Source organism: Ruditapes philippinarum, unplaced genomic scaffold, assembly GCF_026571515.1.
Source record: "Ruditapes philippinarum isolate M1 unplaced genomic scaffold, ASM2657151v2 ctg105_1_1_1_1, whole genome shotgun sequence".
In the NCBI taxonomy this organism is placed as follows: Eukaryota; Metazoa; Mollusca; class Bivalvia; order Venerida; family Veneridae; genus Ruditapes; species Ruditapes philippinarum.
The window spans coordinates 240,595-257,572 of NW_026866838.1; the positions used below are offsets into that span (position 1 = coordinate 240,595).

Genomic DNA, 16,978 nt, shown 5'->3' on the forward strand with positions numbered 1-16,978 from the left:
GTAAAAGGCGCACAAAAGTTGAATTTGTCTTATCTTAAAATGGCACGTGACTTTTCCAGTAGTTGTGTCGCACCGAACGCACGGGAATTTCGTGGATGTTCAAAAACTGCATATATAAACTTAGTTTAACCTTGTCAGTGTTAGAATATCAGCGGAGCTCGGTGTTAGTACATGTAAGTTGTTTTCTTTTCCTGAGATAAGTTTACGGCGAGAAAAGTGCATGTAGGCCTACATGTAGACTTGTAATAAGCAGTTACAATAAAATTTCATGTCATAGAAACGCCTAGAAGTATAAAGCACGTGTAGCAATACAACAAAATTGAGTCCGGCATGCATGGTGGAAATTAATACATCAGGACATAATTCACCACATAATATTAACGTATGCTACATTACACTGTTAAATCCGATACATGTCGCACGTGACCGTTGTTGAGTACCATGATCAGTCATAGGAACTCGAGAACGGGACCGCAGATTGCGGCGTATATTTTCGATCGTGTAACGGTATTTTAAAACGTTTCTGCTACATCTAAATATCTTTTAGTATTATCCGAGTGTATGGACTCAAAAAATATATTATCAATTGAACCATATCTGTCTCTTTTAAAACTGGTCAAATTTTACGGTATCATAAAAAAAGACAAGGAGTGACATCCGCCATTTGCCGCAACGTTTTCGGCATGAGTTTTTCCCCTTTGGCTACAATTGATTACTATTTTTTCAGAATTTTGTTCCCGTTATTTTTGTCAACTATCAGGTATCGTCCGGATATAACGTTAACGGTTTATTGTTTACACGTGTTGACATGTTTAGGCGGCATTATATCGGGTGTATTCGTGTTTTGATTTGTTAACATGGAGAAAACAGACATATTAATAATATGGTCAAACTGGTTTTGCTTAACTGAAAAAAGGAATATTAAAACATGATCAATAGATAAATATTTTAGGCACTCATCTGGTATTCATAAGTAGAAAAATAAAAAACAAAAATCAAGCATATCAAGGGGGATTACTTACTCCGAACGTTGCGGCAAATGGCGGATGTCACTCCTTTTCTTTTTTCAATATACCGTAAATTTGACTGATTTTTAAATTAGCAGATTATATTAAATTGATATAAGATAATTAAAGACCACCCGCTCGCATAATATGAAAAGATATTCAAAGGTCGGACAGACTAAATGTAAAGCCGGTACGGATTCGGATTTATGCGCCGCAATATGCGGTCCTGTTCCAGAGTTCCTATGGATCAAGTTTGCATGGTATTCACACGTTTGCGTGATGCGCACATTGGTATATGATGCACATATTGGTTTATGGTTGATATATGGTATAGACAGTGGTAATTTATTTAGCATTATGTTTAAAGTTGAATGTGTTTTGTTTTGATAGTTTATTATCAATGACATACAATGTTTCGTTTAACTTCTCCACATGCACATGTTATTGTACTAGTACGAGTATGGTTCATACTATCTTCAAGTATCTTGTCATTTATCATGTGTCCGTTTACCCTCCTGGACAATTTGGACAAACGGAATATTGAAAATAAACTTATCGAACTTATGAAACACACATTGCTGTAGATTCTATTTAATATTTCAATGTTTCACTATCTTAAAAATGTTTATTTTTTAATTGTTAAAGTATTTGCTTATATAGAAGTTATCACTTTTTGGCACATAACACTCTTATTAACAGAGACTGGACTAAATGCATTTTCATAGATGTTTGAGTTTTTATGCACTGAAAATTTAAAGTGACATATATTATGCTTTTTCTGACAAATAGAGATGAATTAACTATATATTTCGGAAGAATGATATATATACATTTGTATTAAAATAATTGACAAAAAATAGATCAAAGTATTTTTTAGATTAAAGTGTGAAGTGTGAAATAAGCTTAGTTCTGTAACTAGAAGATTTATTCCTGTACTCTCTTACATATTCATTGTCTAAGATAAATATTGTGCCAATGATAAAAGAGATTGAACCTACCAAACATCCCACTTTGGTACAAGCTGATATCTCAAATACACAGGCACGAGTATCGGACCTGGGAAGAAAAAATATGACCAGATTGATAAAAAACCTGTGTTTATTTTAAAAAATGTCAACCCCCCTCCCCCCCCCAAAAAATGTAAATAATGACCCCCTTAAAAAATATACTATAAGTTAAGAGTTTACATTTTTTTTTTTGGGGGGGGGGGGGAGGGGGTTGACATTTTTAAGATGAACACAATTTTTTTTATCAATCTGGTCATATCTTTTCTTCCCAGGTCCGATACTCGTGCCTGTGCTCAAATACTACAGAAGGAAATTAGTTGAAACTTATTACTTATCTATAACTTAACTTCCCTTTTTGAACTTATCCAGGTTTAATATTAAGCACGAGAATAGTCGAGCGCTCTGTCCCACTGATATCTCTTGCTTTTATTTTTAGTAAAATTAACATAATAAAATCGAACAATTATCAGTGATATTTGATAAGTCTACACAGTGCTAAATTCGAAGATTATCTACAACTTAACACACTATTTGTGAGTTTACAAAATTAGCATTCTGACAAAATTAGCATTATGCAAATTCACAAAATACCCAAAAAAATATGAATATAACGTAAATGAAATGTGTTGGGGGATATTACTTCTTCTTTTTTTCCTTTTTGGAGACACAAATGTGTTTAAAACAGACATTGATAAAATATGAGCCAGAAAGTAAAATATATTCACTTAACTTTTTAAAATCTTTTTTTTTAATGGGATGATCCACGGCACTGAAAAGAATAATATTAAATGAAAATCGCAGCCTTCTTTTTAAATTTGTGTGTTATAAAATTGTAACAAAAATGTTTTCTCTTAATTAATTGGACCCTCTTTTGCGAATGCATTGAATGCTAAATCTTTTACAGATAGATCCATAGATAATTTGTAAATTTAGCGCTTTCTTAGACGTGATAGTTTTTATGCTCCCCGAAAAATTTCGGGGGAGCATATAGTCGGCGCCTTGTCCGTCTGTCCGTCCGTCCGTCTGTCCGTCCGTTGTCTTGTCCGGAGCATAACTTGAAAACCCTTGGAGATAATTTGTTGAAACTTCATACAGTGGTAGAGGGCATCGAGGGGGAGTGCAGTGTCAAAGAACCATAACTCTATTTTGCCCGGTTTTTGAATTATCTCCCCTTATAGAAAAATCTTGTCCGGGGCATAACTCTAAAACTATAAGAGATATCAACATGAAACTTTGTAGGTGAATAGATCTCAATGCGTAGATGTGCACTGCATAAGAACAATAACTCTTTTTGTCCTAATTTTGGAGTTATTGCCCTTTGTTTATTTTAATACTTTGAACTTGAACTTTGTCCGGAACATAACTTGAAAACCCTTGGAGATAATTTGTTGAAACTTCATACAGTGGTAGAGGGCATTGAGGGGGAGTGCAGTGTCAAAGAACCATAACTCTATTTTGCCTGTTTTTTTAATTATCTCCCCTTATAGAAAAATCTTGTCCGGGGCATAACTCTAAAACTATAAGAGATATCAACATGAAACATTGTAGGTAGATAGATCTCATTGAGTAGAGGTGCAGTGCAAAAGAACCATAACTCTGTTAAGCCTTATTTTTGAATAATCTCCCCTTTTAGAAAAATCTTGTCCAGGACATAGCTGTAAAACTATAAGAGATATCAACATGAAACTTTGTAGGTAGATAAATCTCAATGGGTAGATGTGCAGTGCACAAGAATCATAACTCTACCTCGCCTAATTCTGGAGTTATTGCCATTTGTTTATTTTTACTTTTTGAATTATCCAGGACATAACTCGGAAATCATAAGAGATATCATCAAGAAACTTTGTAGGTTGATAGATCACATTGATTAGAAGTGCAGTGCAAAGAACTGTAACTCTGCCTTGCCTAATTTTGGAATTATTGCACTTTGAACTTTTTCCACGAACATAACTCTGAAACTACAAGAGGTGTACTTTCCTGTGTCCAAAACCTATTCGGGGAGCATCACCCGGCTCAAACCGGGCTCTTGTTGTTTTTGTTGTGCACGAGAACTCGAACATTGTAGAGATAAAGCCTTAGGACCACCAGAGTCTATGCTAGTGATGGTCATACTATTGACTTAAATAAAATTCTATCTGCTCAAAATACCATCGGAACGAATGTAAAACTAACGCATGAATTGTGCAATAGTAACACCGAACAGTGCCGAATACGAACCTTTGATAATGTGTACCCCTCCGTTATGACTGAATGTGTCGTTTTCTTGAGTTGACTACCATGCAAAATTTTGTTGTTTCTCAAGTGTAAACTTTTACATAAGTAGTAATAAACATAAACATATGTGTTATTTTTTTCTGTATTATAATGCATACATAACGTTTGACAATACATCAATATCGGCCGCAAGCATTTTTTTAAGATACAAAGTGTATAAATAAAACTTCAGTTGATGTATCACCTATTAAAAGTATTGAGAAAGATAACGTTGTCCTACTTTTAATCAGGATCAGATACGACAGACCAGATCCCGATAAAAAAGAAACTCATCTGACTTTTTGACATGACAGGACTAGATAGGTATATCATATGATAAAGGTCTGGGCATTAAGAAAACTCACTCACTCTGTTTGCTACAGAAGTGGAAAGACTTAAATCACAGTTTTAAAATGATCATTTTAATTGTGAAAAATGACATGAAAATGATAAGTTTTTAAACGTTTTTTATTCAAATAGGGCTAAGAAAATGGATTTTCAGAGTATATTTCTTTATTATCTCTGAACAAAATATTGTGCTATTTTGTGAATGCGCCATTCGCGTTTAATCCAATAAATTACCATTCTTACCATATTTATTTCATACAAAGCATTTTGGAATATACTTTTTACAATTCAAAGATCATTTTTGCATGAGATATATAGCTCTAAATACTTAATTGGCCTACTTAAAACGGGGGAAAATGTGCAGTTTATTCTGTTTACGTACATTATTCATGTGTATTAAGTAACAGAATAATGTGTATTAAGTAACAAACAAAAAGTAACAACTTTTTAGGAAATCACCCATATAATAATGGAACAAAATAATTTTACTGTTGATAGATTTTATTAAAATATTTCATAAGATATACATTTATTCCCTTTAATATATGCATGACTTTCAAATATTTTCTTCTTAGGCTTTTGGAGTTACCTTAACTCCCATCTTTGCAAAGGCAAGTGGTAAATAAAACTAAATGTTTCACAGCTGGAACATATTTATATATTTGAATTATACTCATATTTTTCATGTGAGGTATCCAGTAAGCTAATTAGAAAGGTCGGTACTTCTTCCCCGGTGTCCGTTTATGCCGACATAATACTAAGTCTTTGTATTGCCTCGCCTTTCATGCCTATACGCTGATGATACTTGTCATATATAACCAGTCTGTTCCAACTAGTTTATGCAAATATCACCTTATATTAATTTCTATTTCTATATAACAAAAAGTGTCAGTCAATGTAATTAGAATTGGCAAAAAGTATCTTCACGGCCATTTCCACCATGGCGTTTGTACTGTAGTTTTCTGGCACTAAAGTCTGTCTCGTAAATTAGCGTTTTTTTATCCAGACAGTGGCTTGTAACAAATGAGACAACATTTATGTATCATTAGAAGTAACCACAAATAAATCATTTATTAATAGTCTTCGACTGACTTTTATATTTGAACAAAAAGCAAAGGTTGGGATAGTCAAAGATAAGAATGATCTCGCTGGTGTTTAGAGCCCCCATTACCTGTATAATGGGTTTGGGTGATCATTATGTACGTCTTGCTATCCTCCGATCAATACCTCGAGGTGTAATAAGCCCAAGTTTTTGAAATTTTGTATGGACTTTGGCCATGGTCAGTAGATAATATCAATTTCTGAAGTCAGATCATGATGCAAAGGTAGAGGTCACAGTGACACTCTAAATCCTCATTTGATCCATACATTAGAAGTAGTAAGCCTTAGTCTATGAAACCTACATAAGGACATTGTCCACAGTCAATAGGAGTTGGTGATTGCTTTCGAATTTGAGGTCATTGGGTCAAGGTAACAGTGACAAATGAAACCTTTGTGACTTTCAGAGTACTACTTTTCCACGAAGCAATCTTGAATATACACTTAAACCGATCCACAAATCCATATTCTTTTAAGGATGTGAAATATACAATGCCTAAATTACTTTGGTGACCACCAACTAACATTTTGCTTTAAAGTACTACACAATCTTTGAGGGAATTGTATTATTTCTGAAACGTCTTTAGGGTTTCGATCGAAAATGATCCCGTGGATTTATATGCAACGACGTTGCATATTTCTATGGCCATGACAACTAAAATGGAGGAATAGTTAAATAACACATCAAAACTAGTTATTTTTGTCATTTCAGTGCATTACATTTGACTATGTCTGGCAGAGGTAAGGGCGGTAAAATAAAGAAGGCTGGAAAGTCGAGATCAAGCCGAGCCGGGCTACAGTTCCCTGTTGGTCGTCTACATAGACTTCTCAGAAAGGTACAGTTAATATTACGTTCGCTACAGTGTAAGTCATTGACCAACCACTGAATGTATTCATTTGAACCCTTTGGGAAGTTATACTAGTCGACTTTAGACCTATAGCTCTAACATGATTTTGAACTATTCCTGTTCCCAAACACTGGTAACATAATATAATGCGAGTACGCCGTCTTTATGATATAATTATTATGATTATAGTTTATGTTTGGTGTACGGTACGTGACTCTCATCCTTTAAGGACATTTGTAGTGGCGCCGAAGAAAATGCAAGGTGTCAATGATGTCTTTGTATGATATATGTGTACGAGATCGTAACGTATATTTAAGCTTAACAATTGTGTGCTTATTTTATTATAAAAGACGTACATGCACTTAGAAATATTTGAATGTATCAGCTTGAGAAAAAAAGTGCTAAAGAGATATGACATGTATGTCTTTGTTGATAACATTCAAACATTGACGTTTTAAAAAGCCATAATTTCCTATTTAGAATATCAAAAAACTGTATAGTAGTATTTACTGAAATTTTTAATATTAAGTGCTAATTAAGTCTGCCAAGCACGTTTGCGATAAGCAGATCAGAACAGATTTTAATTTATTACTCAGTATGACTTGAACATAACAGTTCCTCGACACACAAATATATGATTAGCGATAATAACGATTAGCATTTAGACTATGAAAATGATATCCGCATCTGGAATGATTATTTTAGTTTAGATATAATATGCTTTTGTAACAGCATTTTATACGCCCGCAACTTAAGGAGGATATAGATTGTCCGTCTGTCCCGCTAAACGCTGTCAGATAGTTCGTAGACTAACATAACGACGGATTGTGAGGTATCCCATTCTAGTTCTAAGGACATTTTTACAGTGCCATAATTGCAGACAGCAAAAAGTTTACCTAATACAAATTTTAATTATTAGTAACCCTTGCTTGCTTTTAATTCTTTTAGTGCTTTAAATGTATTTAAATATCTAACGTCAACTATATATCTAGCTATTTCCCAGAAATGTGAAAGGGTCATCGCCTTTGAATGAAAAAAAAACTGAAAAGCGAAAACACGAAAGTCCGAAGACGAGAACGTGAATGTCATACATGAAACTCAAAAGTTTGAAGACGAAAACACAGAACTCAGAAGTACGATCACAAAAATCGAATATACAATAACATAGGCTTGAAAGTTAGATAACGAAAACTCGAAAATACGGTCACAAAGACTCTAAAGTACGATTTTGAAAACTCGAAAGTACAAAGATGCAAAAACACAATAATGAATATCATTACTTTCGCGTTTGTCATCGTACTTTCGTGATTTCAAGACTTATGTTTTATTCATAGGCGATTACCCTAACTTAGCACAGTACCTTCTGGTATACATATTATATACATTGGTTTATATTGAGTTAACACCAGCTATTTCCTTCTGATAATGTAATTCTGTAATGAGGTTTAAAATATGTATTTAATATTTTTGCACATTTCATTTACAGGGAAATTATGCCGAGAGGATCGGAGCCGGTGCCCCTGTTTATCTGGCGGCAGTTCTCGAGTATCTGGCAGCAGAAGTCTTAGAATTGGCGGGAAACGCTGCACGTGACAATAAGAAATCCCGAATAATCCCGCGACACATTCAGTTAGCAATAAGAAACGATGAAGAACTGAATAAAATGTTATCTGGTGTAACAATATCGCAGGGTGGAGTCTTGCCCAATATTCACAACTCTTTGCTGCCCAAGAAGACGTCAAAATCATCCAAACAGCCCTCATCCCAGTCACAGGAATTCTAATATCTTTATTTAGAATCGGTTTTCAAAATGTGAAAATATTTGAAGCTTGATATAATATGAAGTCTATGAGTTGTTTGTTAAATTGAAATCTTTCTTGGACGATAATGTTATTTTACAGTCATTTTGTTAATAAATAAAAGAAATTCTTTATTAACTTTTGAATTTTCAGTTGTCTTTAGCTATTTTCTGATTGCTGATCTGATTTCAAAAACTAGAATTGTACCATGTGCCCTAGTAAAAAAAGTGGTTCTACTCCAGTGGCCTGAAATAATGCACATAAGTTCCTAAGGCCATCCGCCACTTGTCAGCTGGTAAGTCACGATATGACCACTGCGACGTACAACCCAACAAAAAAATGAAACATAAGGAAAGGTAGTAGAAATGTTCTACGGCTATTTACAGTTAAATAAAACGCCCGAACAATCCAGATATGTTGTAAAAAGGAAACCGGTTTCTGCAATTATATGAAAATTCACCTAATTATCAGTGACTGAATTGATGTAATCAACATCAAATCACACAGTGACTGAATTAATGTAAACCGTATCTAACAGTGACTGAATTAATGCAAACCGTATCAAACAGTGACTGATTTAATGTAATAAGTATCAAACTGTTACTGAATTAATGTAAACCGTATCAAACAGTGACTGATTTAATGTAATAAGTATCAAACTGTTACTGAATTAATGTAAACCGTATCAAACAGTGGCTGATTTAATGTAATAAGTATCAAACTGTGGCTGAATTAATGTAAACCGTATCAAATAGTAACTGAATTAAAATAATCAGATCACACAGTGACTGAATTAATGTAAACATTAACAAACAGTGACTGAATTAATGTAATCAGTATCAAACAGCCACTGAATTAATGTAGACCTTATGAAACAGTAACTAAATTAAAAAAATCAGTATCAAACAGTGACTGAATTATTGTAATCAGTATCAAACAGTGACTGAATTAATGTAATCAGTATCAAACAGTGACTGAATTGATGTAATCAGTATCAAACAGTGACATAATTGATGTAATCAGTATCAAACAGTGACATAATTGATGTTATCAGTACAAAACAGTGACTGGATTAATGTAATCATTATCAAACAGTGACTGAATTAATGTAATCAGTATCAAGCAGTGACTGAATTAATGTAATCAGTTTCAAACAGTGAATGAATTAATATTATCAGTACAAAACAGTGACTGAATTCATGTAATCATTATCAAACAGAGACTGAATTAATGTAATCAGTATCAAGCAGTGACTGAATTAATGTAATCAGTGTCACACAGTGACTGGATTAATGTAATCAGTGTCACACAGTGACGGAATAGATATAGTGACTGAATTGATGTTATCAGTATCAAACAGTGACTGAATTGATGTTATCAGTACAAGACAGTGACTGAATTCATGTAATCAGTATCAAACAGTGACTAAATTAATGTTAACATTATCAAACAGTGACTGAATTAATGTTAGGTTGATCGATACGTAACTGAATTTATGACCCACTATCAAACAGTAACTGGTATCTTTTTATGAAGTTTACAAGCCCTTCTTGATATATGTTAAAAAACTACGATCTATTCAACACAAAACAGGAAGGTGCAAAGAAAACTTAAAGTTATTAACTGATGGCCAATACTGAATGAATGTATAAATAGATTATTAATTAAATAAAAAAGGAATGTCGCTATAGTAATAGGTTATGAAGTATTTATAGGTTATATATAATTTTAGATAATGCCATAGAATCCTGACTTACTGCATTTGGTAAAGCAGACTAATATTGGGTTTTTTTGTAATATAATGAAATCGTATAGAAAATATGGATTAATTTGGGAGTGTTTCTATTTCTGTTAATTGCAAGGATATTAGGAAATGAATTGTTCCATTCTTAAATCTTAGTTCACACGGACCAGTTGTCCAAGTTCTCCATTGACTTGATGTCAGCTTATATTATTATTAAAGTTATTAATTTTTCATTATTTTACCATTTTGCGAGATTTTTATACATAATTTTTTGTTAAACTAATTGATATATATTTAAAACCTATCTTTCGTTGGTTATTAAGTTGTCAGGAAATTAAAATACCGACAGCGCAATGCGTTCAATCCAGTCTGGTCAATGATTTATTCCATTTGAAGAAGCTATCTACCTTCCTAACGACAAGAGCCGCCCCGACCCTTTTACATCCGCAAACTCGAGAATTATTAAATAAAAATATTATGTTTCTATATAGCGTTATGTACTAAGGTAGACAACTATTGCAATAACAGTAAATACAGTCGAAACGTTGTTGCTTACCTTTAACTTGTTCTGCCTATACTATAAAGATAACTAAAACACCATTACAATGTCTATGAAATGCGGAAATAATAGACAACGAAATCAGGCAGGTAATATATAAAAAGTGCACAATAAATAATTGAGCTGCTCTTTAATTGTTGATGTAGTCGCAATATCATTAACGAAGTGATAAAATGTGTTAAATTGTGTACAGCCGTAATGAAATAAATGTTTTCAAAATATAAAGGAAGTAATTAAAACATCATTATATATTTTTGGGTAAATGGAACTTCCACGGTCTATTGTGTTATTGTGACGTTTTACATGGTGATCTTTCTGTGTTCGTACTTTTATTGCATCCGGCCTTTACAGCGTTCACATGGCGCTTTCACGGCTATCTCAATGCATTGACCGTATAATGAACATTTATGTTTCTGCAACCAAGAATAAAACGTATTGACGTATACATGCATGACTAGCTTTTACTACAAAGTAAAAAAACGCACTTGCCACCATGATCTAACCCTAATGTAACGCTATTTACTCCGTCGTTGTCGTAGAATGATATGAACCATGTTGGAATATTCGTGATCCTGCTGTAGTACCTGCGGCACGAGCGTGTAATTACGAAGTTGTCCGGATTGGTACCTATTATGATCCATAGTGAAATGAATGTTTATCTGCATAGATGTATTTTCATTTGCATTTTGTCCATTTTGTCCTTAAAAAACATCCAACAAAGTGGGCATAGTGGAATCCGTGACTTCTTACAACTGGTGTAAGGGCGTATTTAAATGTTAAAACTCTGTCAAAGCGCGGTTTACGAACACCTGTGCGCTTTCGCAATGCTCCTGTTGCTTTAGTGATATCGCTGTACTTAAAGCCATGAATATGTTCAATTTCTGGGTCGTAGGTCGGCCATCTATGCGATGCTGCGCCGTTACTATCGTGCGGTCAAATTAACAAAGCACGGTTTTTGCTTATATTTTCTACATGATCTAGCTATTTCTTGCCAATATTTAGTGAATGAATCACTTTATTGAAAACTGTACACCCTTTTATTCATAATAGATATACTTTGCTCAAATTTGGTATTTGAAAATATTGACTACTACTACACCGTGTCTGTAAGAATGATTAGGCTTCATTCAAAGTAGATATATTATGTTTTAAACACTTTTAGTGGTCATAATATGCATATATAGTGTCAGTAAAAAAACTGGCAGTTTTTTTTTTAAGAAAAGACCAACTTCACTTGACCTTTGATAGGGATTGCAGCTTTCAATACAAAATTTGAACGCTTCTTTACTCAAATTAAGAACTTTCAGTAAGGATTTCATGCAGTTCAATAAATTTATATGATTACATTGTGTTACTCAAAGATGAGCTTAGTATATCTTTAAAATATTTCTTTAATTTCATATAAATACAACGAATTTGACTTTATCCGGCGTAGATGTTTTTTCTGTCCATATTGGTGAAACTACTATCTATAAAAGGAATCATTTCTGTAAATATCAAATTTCCAAGTAAATAAATAATTTTTGAAAAGACCTTTAGTCATAACAGAACTGTTTTTGCAATGAAATGAGATATCATAGAGATTAGTCTTATATAAGGATGATGCTATTTGCGTTTATAAATGGTCTAAAGTATGTTTTCAAATAATATATCATACTTGGGGAGAGATTAAAAAATCTAATTTCTTGTGAATGAATTTGAGATATATGGTTTTACTTAATTCATGGATGAATCATACAATTCATAAAATTCATACAATTCATTCATAGAAACGATCAGATTTTATAAAATTGTCGCCGAACATTGACAAGACAGCACATTCTGGTTTTTTTTGTCGAGCATATTTTGAAGTAATATCTATATATAAGGAATGTTAGAGAGAACATAACTGCAGGATAAGACGGCTGGCGTCCATCTCGTGAACAACGTGCTGATAGGCAGTATGCAGGTATATACTTTAATTCTATCTGTTTAGTTTCTAATTAACACTTTCATTTAATTATTTATACTTATGTTTATAATTAATTATTAAATAGGAGAAAAGAGAAGTTATTTGATATTTTATAACTTTGATGAATAATGGAAATGTTAACATGAATATTAGAAATAAAGTACTTATAGACATAAATATAAACGGACATTGCGGCGAGAACAATGATATTAATATCGTGGCAACTTTATCATTAGATTGATAGAATAAATAAACGTCGTTTAATGATATCACATTAAAACATAATTTCTTTTTTAAAAAATAAATGAAAATATAGGAAAAGGACAACTTATTTTTTAATCCTTTCAAGAAATTCATTACTATAAGTCTTAAAGAAACATTATGCTATTTTGTTTCATTATAAAGTAGAGCTTAATTGACTACAAATTTCAAAAAATTGACGGTGACTGACCAACAGTTCGTGTTTGAAAATGTTTAATATAAAATAGAAATTTACCGAAAATATAAACAAACTATCCACTCTTTTTATAAATTGGGCGTCACTTGGGGTTAATTGTGATTGATATTTACAGAAAATTCCTTGATTGAATGTATGTTATTTATTGTTCATGCTAAGTAACTTTAAGAATTTAAAGGAATAAGGACAAAATGAAGACTTACTTTGGCTTTCACCTGTTCACTCACTATTAACTCTTGGGTCGGCATAACGTCACTTTAATGTTTTAGAATTTTTCCAGTTTCTTACCAACACAGCAACTTTTATCTTCGACTTAGGTATCCTTTCCAAGCTACTGAAAATTCCTTCATACATGCATATACTAAAGTAACATGAATTATTTTTGTATCTAATTAAAACGCCTGTTTATTTTTATAGTTTTTATATTCAGACTTAATAAAAAATATTATATTTATTTATCTAATTCATTATTTGATGAGAATAAAATCATAATTAAATAAGAATGAAATCACAAAATGTTATATTTTATTTTTGGTCGTATTTCGTGATGTTGAAATCTTATTTATATACTTTATCATATTGTAAATCGTGTTGCTATTCTAGTTATTTTGCTCTTAGACAGTAATATAGCTAAATATTTGAAATATACTTGAAAAAAGAAATAAAAATTGGACAAGAATAGTTCAATATAATGTAGTTTATATTAAAAGAACTCGCGAATTGATATGATTTTTTGTATTTTGTATTTTCTGTTTTCGCATCATATTAAAGTATAATCAAATGATTGCAGACACATCACTGTCGAGTGGTTTACACCTCAAACCCGAGGAAAACCTGTCGAAAATATAATTACTACACATTTCTAGATTCAGCCATATTTTTTTTGGATATTTTGGGGGCTTTTTTAAAGTTATTTTTGTTCCATCCCCCCCCCCCCCCCCCCCCCCCCCAGCATACCGTTTTCTTTGGTTAAGTTTTTGACAATTAAATAGAAGGCACAGTTAAATACCGTACACATAACAAATCTTCTTGGTAACTTTTAAAAGAAAAAAAATATTTTGATACCGATGATAGACTCTACCCCAGTTTTAGCAATTGTTCACATATATTTGTTATAAATAAATAAATTGATTGGCAATTAATGAATTCATATGTTGTTATAAGGCTGATAAGTCTATTACAGTGTCTGTACAGCATAAAAAACCTAAAGTTAGCTAACTAGAGTTAAGTGTTGTCACGGATACAAATCAAGTGAATTGACCTAACTTAAAACACTTTTAACAGCATTCACCTTAAACTTTTCAAAATATGTAGAAAATTTTCCGTTAGTAACAAGGTAAAAGTTTGGTAATACATATTAAAATCTATTTGTTTTTCATAATACATTTTTACCAGCATTGCAAATATTTATACCTTTCTAAAACCTTTCTTAATATTTGGTATTTTTCTAAAACCTTTTTTACTCAAATGGAGTCACTTTAGTGTCATAGCATACCCATATGTACGATCTTGTACGTCAGAAATTATTCTATTTTAGGTAAATTTTAAATTATTTCCTGCCTCATTGAATATTATCATGTTATAGAAATAAGACAAAATATATCTCTGCTTGTTTTAATATCAGTACGGCAGTTTTACCTCTTTAAAGATTCAGCTTAGAGGCACACTATTGAAAAAGGAACCGAAATTTTCAGCAAAAAGCCGATATTTATATTATATTGTTGAAATATTCACATTCGTAAACAAATATTGAAAAAATATTTAAATGCTTTCTGGTGTAAACAAAATTATGAAACAATTATGAAATACCGACTCATATAAAGAAAACTGGAGTAATTTATTATACTTTCTCATGTAAAAACATATTAAATGAATTGTTGCTACAAGTGGGTTGATATCTTGCCATACATATCTTTATTTTTCAGGTTTTTGAGCTGTGTGTTTGGACCGTCGTGGCAGTTATTCATTTAAACTACAGTATAGCAAAACCTATGGAACCGCATTCTATCCAGAATAAATTAAAAAGAACACAAGATTCCAGCTTAGCTACCAGCAGACTCTATTTGCACAGCACACAGACAAACAGGACCGGACACGGCCATTCCGACACGTATCCAAGGCCTAGTGATTGGCAATGCCGTTCTGAGAATCGCTGGCTTAATCTTGGTGAGAATTATTACCCAAGATTTTTAAAACATGTTTTGTGCACATCAAGGTTTTGCTACAACGACTTCTACACCTGTTTTCCACAGTATTACCCATTGACAGTCCTAAGAAAGCTTCAAGAAAATGAAATACCAACTAGAAACGAAACAGTCCTGTCGGCACTCCCTCCTCCACTCCGACATACGTATTCTTTTGAAGTTATAGAAGTGTCCGTCGGCTGTGTATGCGGGCAATAAAAATAAACACTTTCCGTGTTTTCATTCCGTTTAGCAAAATCATTCCGATTGATATGTTTTTTCCGCATAAATATTACTACCTGATTGAATAACAGAGACTTAAGATATACAATAAAGCTCTGTGTAAATACATAGATAACAAGTATATTGACATTTCATAAAATTACAAGGAATCGCAAATCAGCCGTGTATTGGAAGAACAGTTTTTTCGTGAAATACACCCCTTCCATCCAGGGAGGCTTAAGCTTCGTACATGAAGATTTCATTTCAATTCTTTATATATTAGGTAACCCAACAAATAACATGGCGCATGGCTTTCGCCAAAGGCGTTCCTTTTTTAGGACTTTTGTCGTCTATGCTGTTTATCATGTGGTATTAATATTTCCATTCTGATTGCCTTCAGGCAGGCGGTATATGGGAAGAAATGCTTAAATCTTAAAACTGCATAGAATGCCGAATATCTGCTTACAGATAAATACATTATGTGAGTAGTGTGCAATGTGTAATAAGAGGTTTCCTTATTATAAAAATAGGACGTTCATTTTGTTTAATAAATACAGCAGTGCATATTCTATATGCTTGAACCATTCCACGTAACAAGTCATTTTTCACACGACAGACACAGTTTTGTAATAAAAAGGTTTCTTGTTATGTAATAAGTATGACTAACATGACTTTGTTTGACTAACAGCGTCGTCGGTCTGAACGGTTCGTTCTAGTATTTTTGCATTGTTTGGGCATGTATCAAGTCCTGCAATTCACGTTGAAATGCTCAAAATGTTAATGTTGATACTCATAGATAAACATTGATAATTTGTTATTGTTAGAAACATTTTGCTAAATGGTTTTTAATTAGTTGAAATAATTGAACTGAACAAAAAGAACTGTACAATAAAAAACAAAACATGTTATATATTACCCTTATTTTAGTTATGTTGGCATTTACAATATCAGATTTATGTTACTTTTTGCTGAAGTGTTTACTACGGAAACGTTACAGGGCCTCCATTTAATGCGATCATGAGGTGTTAGACTACTCACTTTTTGAAGGTCCTATAACGTTTTAAAAAATAAAGATAAATTTTAGATGCATGCATCAACTTGTAAATTGAAGTATAAATAGATGGATATTCAAGTTTTTTCTATAAATACATGATTTATTTTAAATTCGAGTAGAATGAAAATAAATTTTCAATGAGTGGCGGGTAGCCACGAGTGAAATGTGGTATTAATTTCATGCACAAGATGAAAATAAACCATGTATTTATAGAAAAAACTTGAATTTTTCTTTTAATTATATACATTTTTCTCTTTTTTTTGCGATAAAAATTTGGAAAGATCTTTCCATTAAATTTTGTTGTACTGGCAGAATTTAAAAAGAAAGTAGCCCGGCAAGACACCAGTGAAAATACGGAAAAATATGTTTCATGCAGTGAAAAAATAAAAGTTTAACATGAATACGGAACAAATGAAAATACCATTTTTATTTCATCACATATTTCTCA

General features: G+C 32.4%; 2 protein-coding genes across 3 annotated transcripts; both read left to right on the plus strand.

The window, feature by feature from the left end:
• Positions 1-44: 44 nt before the first annotated feature.
• On the plus strand, positions 45-8,502 carry LOC132733891 (histone H2A-like). Of its 2 annotated transcripts, none has more exons than XM_060720620.1 (3): positions 45-173; positions 6,426-6,549; positions 8,048-8,502. In XM_060720620.1, the coding sequence occupies exons 2-3, from the start codon at positions 6,442-6,444 to the stop codon at positions 8,342-8,344; spliced, it is 405 nt and encodes a 134-aa protein (XP_060576603.1). In that variant the 5' UTR covers positions 45-173; positions 6,426-6,441; the 3' UTR covers positions 8,345-8,502. The 2 variants fall into 2 exon arrangements, with proteins under 2 accessions (XP_060576603.1, XP_060576602.1); XM_060720619.1 differs by lacking the exon at positions 45-173 and adding an exon at positions 1,307-1,347.
• Positions 8,503-12,531: 4,029 nt separating this feature from the next.
• Positions 12,532-16,522, plus strand: LOC132733870 (protein trunk-like). Its single transcript, XM_060720594.1, has 2 exons — positions 12,532-12,611; positions 14,997-16,522. The coding sequence occupies exons 1-2, from the start codon at positions 12,606-12,608 to the stop codon at positions 15,471-15,473; spliced, it is 483 nt and encodes a 160-aa protein (XP_060576577.1). The 5' UTR covers positions 12,532-12,605; the 3' UTR covers positions 15,474-16,522.
• The last annotated feature ends 456 nt before the right edge of the window (positions 16,523-16,978 follow it).